The sequence below is a fragment of the Juglans regia genome, chromosome 6 (assembly GCF_001411555.2).
Source record: "Juglans regia cultivar Chandler chromosome 6, Walnut 2.0, whole genome shotgun sequence".
NCBI classification, from domain to species: Eukaryota; Viridiplantae; Streptophyta; class Magnoliopsida; order Fagales; family Juglandaceae; genus Juglans; species Juglans regia.
The window spans coordinates 19,911,756-19,919,290 of record NC_049906.1 but is presented as its reverse complement, the minus strand read 5'-3'; the positions used below and the strand labels follow the sequence as shown (position 1 = coordinate 19,919,290).

The 7,535-nt window shown below is 39.5% G+C and overlaps 1 protein-coding gene across 1 annotated transcript; it reads right to left on the bottom strand.

The window, feature by feature from the left end:
- Window positions 1-6,189: 6,189 nt before the first annotated feature.
- LOC118348633 (secreted RxLR effector protein 161-like) lies at window positions 6,190-6,870 on the bottom strand. The gene has a single exon (XM_035690694.1). It carries the CDS (start codon window positions 6,868-6,870, stop codon window positions 6,190-6,192), a length of 681 nt encoding a protein of 226 aa, XP_035546587.1.
- Between the last annotated feature and the right edge of the window lie 665 nt (window positions 6,871-7,535).

Sequence of the window (7,535 nt, the reverse complement as noted above, 5' to 3'; positions counted from 1 at the left end):
TTATCTCGGTGGAGCTCCTCTGGTTACTCAGGAGCGGAATAAACTGAGTAACGTCCCCTGGATTGTCGCTGGGCGACAATGGGATCGGACGAGAGATTCGTGCCGACTCCGTGGTCCTTCTGCTGGCGGGGACTAGAGGATGCTTGGCTACGTACGCGCTGGGCGCGAAACTGGGCATCGCTCGTTGTGTAGTGGATGTTTCCCACTAACGTGTTGGGCGCGAAAGTGGGCATCGCTACGAAGCCAGGGTGTGCGGATGACCCATAGGGGAGATCATGGTGCATACATTAAAAATGGACTATTTTCTGGGAAAATAGCGTGTGTTGGATTTTGTGTAATTCATTTTCTGGTAAAATGTTTTACGGATTATTTTTGGTCCAAATGGGATTTTGGCGTGTGTTGGAAAATTAATCATTTTCGGGGAAAATGATGTTTTGAGGAAAAATGCATATTTCATCATATGCATGCATGTTGGTAGCATTAAATGCACTTTATTCCTGAGATTATTTTTGGGTTATACTTACCTGCGGTACCATTCTGTGGTAACGCAGATTTTGATGCAGATGAGGAGGAGGAGGGTGAGCCTGAGGAGACGGCTCCGCCCGAGGAGTGATCTGGGATCACTAGCTTGTTATTTATTTTACCCTTTTGTATTTTCGGGACATGTGTTAACTTTATTTTGGATGACTGTATAACTGCTTTTAAAACTTTACTGATGTTTAGTTTGTATTTAAATTCTGGTACTTAGTAGACTTGATTAACTGCTGCGATATTTTTTTTTATTTGTACACCGTTGCATGTACACACACTGGCACTTCGTTGGGATGTGTGACGGTGTTGTCTTCATCCCGGCGTCTCGATTCCCGTGTTTTCTCTACATGGGGGTCGGGGGCGCCACAGGTGGTATCAGAGCAGTTCGGCTCTGGGTAAAACCACATGTCCCATAGGTGCAGTTCCAGAAAGTTTTAAAAGTTGTGATTTGAAAATTATTTAATTTAAAGTTTGTGGTTGTATTGGTTTTATTTAGTTATTGTATATTACTTGTTTGTTTATTTATTTTATTGATTTATTTTATGGTATGTTATTTTATTGTTTTAATCTTTTTATTGTGAGCTACTTCATTGATTTTATGCATTTTGTCGTATGCTATTTTATGTATGAAATTTTATTTGATATGATTTGATTTTGTTTTGTTTTGTTTTGTTCGGAATTGAAAGGCGGGTTTAGGATTATGCTATGACAGGAGATGGTACGACTGAGAAGGCCATTGTTAGGCTTGAACATTTGGTGTAATAGGTTTGAACTCTTGGTGATTGGTTTGTTTTAATATCGAGGTTCGAACATCATGGTCAGAGTGAACTTTTTGGAGTAGGAATTCGAATTGCTGCTAAGGAGGGGAATAATTTTAAATTGCTTAGGATAATTAAGGTCTTAGGTTCCGTAGAATTTATGTAATGAGTTTTTGGGGTAGGAGGTTGTAAGTTCAAATTTCAAGGTTAGATTTATGATAAGTTCATCTGAGGTTTGAGGCTTCATAGTTTTTAGGAAAGGAAATAAGTTATGAGATTTAAGGTGGTAAGTTCAACAAGCAATTAAAGGATTACTTAGATTAGAAGTTTTCGATCTTGCCGACCTTGATAAGCAATTTGATAACATTTGGGGTTTTAGAATTTACAAGTTTTATAGGGTGAATGTTTTAGATTTGAGGTCATCGATTTTAAGGATTTCGGAAAATGATTTTTATTTTGTTTAAGGTTTTAGAATTACAAAGTTGAAGGACTGAATTAAAATAGGATTGATGAGAGTTGAGTTACTGATATGAGAATTTTTTTTAGGATAATTTCTTTGGAGACTGAAGGGAATTATCTAGTTCGTGTATTTTCTGAGGATTGAGGATGTTGATCTAATTCGAAAGATTATTGCTTTTAGCTCGATGTTTCAGTGATAGGTTGAGGATTTAATCTGTATCAATTTTAAGGATAATAGATGGTGCAGATTTAGGAAATGATTCTTGTTGATTTCGAGGATATAGGTCTAGTGATGGAAATGGTAATGATGATCATCTGCACGTTTGGAGGATTATTGGTTTTGGCTAAGGGTGCGTGACATTGATGTATAGTAGTGGTGAGTGGTTATGGATTTCGGAGAGTATAAGTCCTAGTCTCATTTTGGTTTGGAGGAAGAGACTTTGGTAGGTGTTGAAGAGGAGTCGACACAATAGTAGTAATTCAAGAGACCTTGGCTTGGAGTTTTGGTGAGTTGATCGAAGTGTGTAGTCGAGTGGGTTACTCGATGAAATCATGGTTGTGAATAGTTATTGTGATTATCTTTAGGAATTAATTGTGACTTGAGGTCACCTAGGAATTTAAATTTTTGAGGTTATACTTTCTTTTGGAAATTGAGCATCCAGTTGGTTGAATTAAGGACATTGTTATTTAACTGGAAGAGAGATTGTTGGGACATCATGTATGGTGTATGATAAGATCTTCGAAGTTGAACCTTAGGTATCAACAGTGGATAAGATGATCAAGTATGCGGTTAATAAAGCATTAGGATCCTTGGGTGCTTTGCAATGACTTTTGGTGGATTGAAGATTTGAGCAGTATGGTTTGCCTTGAGGTTTAATAGTGATGTACTATTGAAGGAACTAGTTGTGTTAATGCTAGCTTGTAGGAGTAGAGATAAGTGGGTGAGTTACCAAGAAGGTTTTGATAATGTTTTGGTGTAGTCTATGGTGGTTCGTAGTGAGTTTAGTCACCGCTAGATTAGATGTTGTTCAGAATGTAAATGATGAGCTTTTGGGTTTAGATTGTCAGGTAGAAGTTTATAGGCGCTCTTATTGGTTGGTTGGGTTGGAAATCGAGCCTTTTAAGGTATGTTCCTTATCGTAGATGAGGTGGATGTATTTTGGGTTGAGATTGCTTATTTTCAATTTGGGAAGCTGAGGTTGTTTGAGTTTGGGTTTCTGTCAATGATCATGGATGTATTTTATGGTATTGATTTTGATTAAGGCTGCGAGAGTTAATTGAGGAATTTGAGTTATAATTCGTGGTTTTTGGAAATGGAGTATTTTTCTACCAAGATGTGATAAGAGTTTTTGGTCAATAGGAATGGAGCCACCTTGTACTCGATGGTGTTAGTTTCATGAGGACATAAGTTTTATGCATGTGGCGAATATCAGAGTGCGCAGCAGAAGCGTGGTATTTTTGTTGTAGTCAGGAGTTCAGATTGTGCTGATTTGAGGAATTAGTAGTGACTCGAATTTTGAGAAAATACTTGTAATTGGAGATTAATCATTTGATTGTGCAATTTGTTATTAATGGTTAACTTTGGAAGTGGCTATTAGGTTACCAAAAGTAGAATTCAATGGAGGTTTAGAAGTTGTAGCATAGGTGTTGATTGATGTTGGCCATTTTCGAATCGTAGAGAAGGTTGGGTTTGTTGCTTATAGAGTGGCCTTGCCGGACTATTGTGGTGGTATGTTCTTAGTCTGCTCTTAGTTAAATCTTATTCCTGTCTTAGTCTTAATGTTGACCTTGCCAATTTCGAGGACGAAATTTTATTTAAGGGGGGGAGAATGTAACATCCCGTATTTTAGTGTATTTTTATTGAGGGATTATTTTTATTTATTCAAAAATTTATTCTCTTATTTTAAAATTATTGGATTTTAATTGGATTATTTTTAGGATTTTTAATTGGGGAAAATTAATATTTTATGTGCTTTCTTAATATTTATTTATTGTTGTGCATTTAAACTGCTTTTCATATTTAATTAATTATTGTGAGATTTAATTATTTCAATTTGACTTTACCATTACGTTTAAATTATTTTATTTAACTTATGGTTTTAAAATCGTTTCCGTTGGATCATTTTTGTTACCCAAGTTATGAGGATTGGACCTCATTTCTTTTCTCCTATTTTTCTTTTCCTCCTTTTCTTTTCTTTCTTTTCTTTTTCTTCCTCCTTATTTCTCCTTCTTCCCGCGCGAGCTGCATTCTCCCTCTCTCCCGTGCGTTCCGTCGTCCACCCCCAGCCCACTGCCGCCGCGCCGCCGTGACCTACACCGCCCAGCCCAGTAGCTTCCCCTCCCGCCGGTCATCAACCCCCACCAACCTCAGCCCCTAACTCGCCGCCGTTAGCCTCCACGCACGACTTGAAGCCGCGGCCTTCACCTCCTTCGCGCGCCGCCGTCGCGCCACCATTGGCCACCATCTTCCTACCACTTCATCCCCGACCTCTTGGCAACCCATTGGACCCAACCCCGGCTCCGATCCGTCACCGGTGAAGCCCCACCAAGTCCATTTCCGATTTGTACATTTTTTGCCTTAAACCACCATTTGCGCCGTCATCCACGGCAAACCGCCACCACCATTGGCTTCACCGACCTCTCTAGGCCCTACCCTATCATTTTGGGGTCTTCGTTTGTCTCCGTTGAAAAGTGGGTATTTGTGACCCACGGCCACAGTGTATTTTACACTGTGGTGTTGCTCAGACGTCGCCTTTCTCAGCTTCGTGATCCTCCGGAAATTATCATATAGCACTGTAAGTATTTCTCCAAAGAATTCTTGTGAATTTAATGTATTTTTGCACTAACGCATTTCACTGTATTTGTTTGACATGCCGGACTGAGTCCGAGGAGTTCGGGGGTCGGATGGATTTGTGATTGGAGTTGTTGGTTTGATTGGATTGGATTGGTTATTGGTTATTGGTTATTGAGGAATGTGGATTTGTGTTGGTACATGTGCATATCATTATTTCATGCATGATCATGTTTGTAAAGGAAAACTGGGTTTTCGTGTATTGCATTCATGTTCATGTGTTTATGAAAACTGGGTTTTCATGTGAATGATTTGTTGGGTGCGTGTGTATCACGAACCCCAAGCCGAGATGGGGCATTATCTCGGTGGAGCTCCTCTGGTTACTCGGGAGCGGAATAAACTGAGTAACGTCCCCTGGATTGTCGCTGGGCGACAATGGGATCGGACGAGAGATTCGTGCCGACTCCGTGGTCCTTCTGCTGGCGGGGACTAGAGGATGCTTGGCTACGTACGCGCTGGGCGCGGAACTGGGCATCGCTCGTTGTGTAGTGGATGTTTCCCACTAACGTGTTGGGCGCGAAAGTGGGCATCGCTACGAAGCCAGGGTGTGCGGATGACCCATAGGGGAGATCATGGTGCATACATTAAAAATGGACTATTTTCTGGGAAAATAGCGTGTGTTGGATTTTGTGTAATTCATTTTCTGGGAAAATGTTTTACGGATTATTTTTGGGCCAAATGGGATTTTGGCGTGTGTTGGAAAATTATCATTTTCGGGGAAAATGATGTTTTGAGGAAAAATGCATATTTCATCATATGCATGCATGTTGGTAGCATTAAATGCACTTTATTCCTGAGATTATTTTTGGGTTATACTTACCTGCGGTACCATTCTGTGGTAACGCAGAGTTTGTTGCAGATGAGGAGGAGGAGGGTGAGCCTGAGGAGACGGCTCCGCCCGAGGAGTGATCTGGGATCACTAGCTTGTTATTTATTTTACCCTTTTGTATTTTCGGGACATGTGTTAACTTTATTTTGGATGACTGTATAACTGCTTTTAAAACTTTACTGATGTTTAGTTTGTATTTAAATTCTGGTACTTAGTAGACTTGATTAACCGCTGCGATATTTTTTTTATTTGTACACCGTTGCATGTACACACACTGGCACTTCGTTGGGATGTGTGACCGTGTTATCATCATCCCGGCGTCTCGATTCCCGTGTTTTCTCTACATGGGGGTCGGGGGCGCCACATTTATTACAGGAAATTAACCATACTGCGCAAATTCATTTCCTGAAATTTTTCATAGCTTAATTTACATTTCAAGAGTTTCGTAATATCAATGTCAAACTAGATACTAATGTGAATCATGGCGGTCCTCTGTTATATAATCAACAAATTCCCTTCCATGTACCACAACATTAGTAACTTAATTTAACATGATCTTTGATTGTGATAATTAAGGCTAATGCTATAATGCCTTGGGTTCCAATTCATGTCTATTGTTGACATTATCTTGTCATCATTCATCCACATCATTTAATGTACGTATAAAGTGGAAAGACAAGAAAATTGAAACAAAATAACCATAATAGATATCATTAAGTGTCAAAATAGAATTCAAAACATTTACAAGCTCGTTAACATGTTCATATCATAAGACCCATTCTATCAACATGTTCCTTAAATAGCTTTGCTACTAGACCCTTTGTTAATGGGTCTGCTATCATAAGCATAGTACTAATATGTTCTATTGACACTGTTTGTTTCTGTACTTCCTCCTTAACGCTTAGGTATTTGAGCTCCATGTGCTTGGCACCTTTAGAATAGCTATCGTTCTTGGAAAAAAATACTGCAGAGGAATTATCACAATAAATTCTCAGCGGCCTGGCTATAGAGTCGATAACTCCAAGCCCAGAAATAAAGTTCCTCAGCCATAAACCATGTACTGTGGCCTCAAAGCATGCCACAAACTCAGCCTCCATTGTAGATGAAGCAGTGATTGTTTGCTTCATACTTCTCCATGAGATCGCTCCACCAGCCAGCAGGAAAACATAACCAGAAGTGGATTTCCTGCTATCAGAGCAACCAGCAAAATCAAAGTCTGAGTATCCAGTTACCTCCAAAATGTCAGTTCTTCTGAAGGTAAGCTGGTAATCCTTAGTTCCTTGCAAATATCGCAATACCCTCTTTGCTGCTTTCCAATGAGACATCCCTGGGTTACTTTGGTAGCGCCCAAGCATGCCAACTGCAAAACTAATATCTGGCCTCGTGCAAATCTGTGCATATATCAAGCTCCCCACGACTGATGCATAGGGGATTTTTGCCATCTCTTTGCGCTCCCACTCATTTTTAGGACACTGAGATAGGCTAAACTTATCACCTTTTGATATTGGAGTGTCCAGTGATGAACAACTTTTCATGCCAAATCTCTCAAGAACTCTTTCTATGTAACTTTTATGAGACAATCCCAACAGTCCTTGTTTTCGATCTCGAAAAATTTCGATTCCGATCACAAAAGATGCCCACCCATATCTTTCATTTCAAAGTTCTTAGAGAGAAAACCCTTGGTTTCATAAAGTAAGCCAAGATCACTGCTAGCTAACAAGATATCATCAACATACATAATCAAAATTATGAACTTACTCCCACTGACCTTTAGGTATATACATCGATCAACAATGTTTTCTTTAAATCCAAAGGCAGTAATGGTATCATTGAACTTTAAGTACCATTGTCGGGAAGCTTGCTTAAGCCCGTATATTGATTTCTTAAGCTTACATACTAGGTGATCTTTGCCCTTTTCTGAGTAGCCTTCTGGCTGCTCCATGTAGACCTCTTCATCCAAACTTCCATTTAAAAATGCCGTTTTCACATCCATCTGGTGTAACTCTAAATCATAATGAGCCACCAATGCCATAATGATCCTGAAAGAGTCCTTTTTAGATACTGGAGAAAATGTCTCTTTGTAATCAATGCCTTCTTTCTGAGTGAA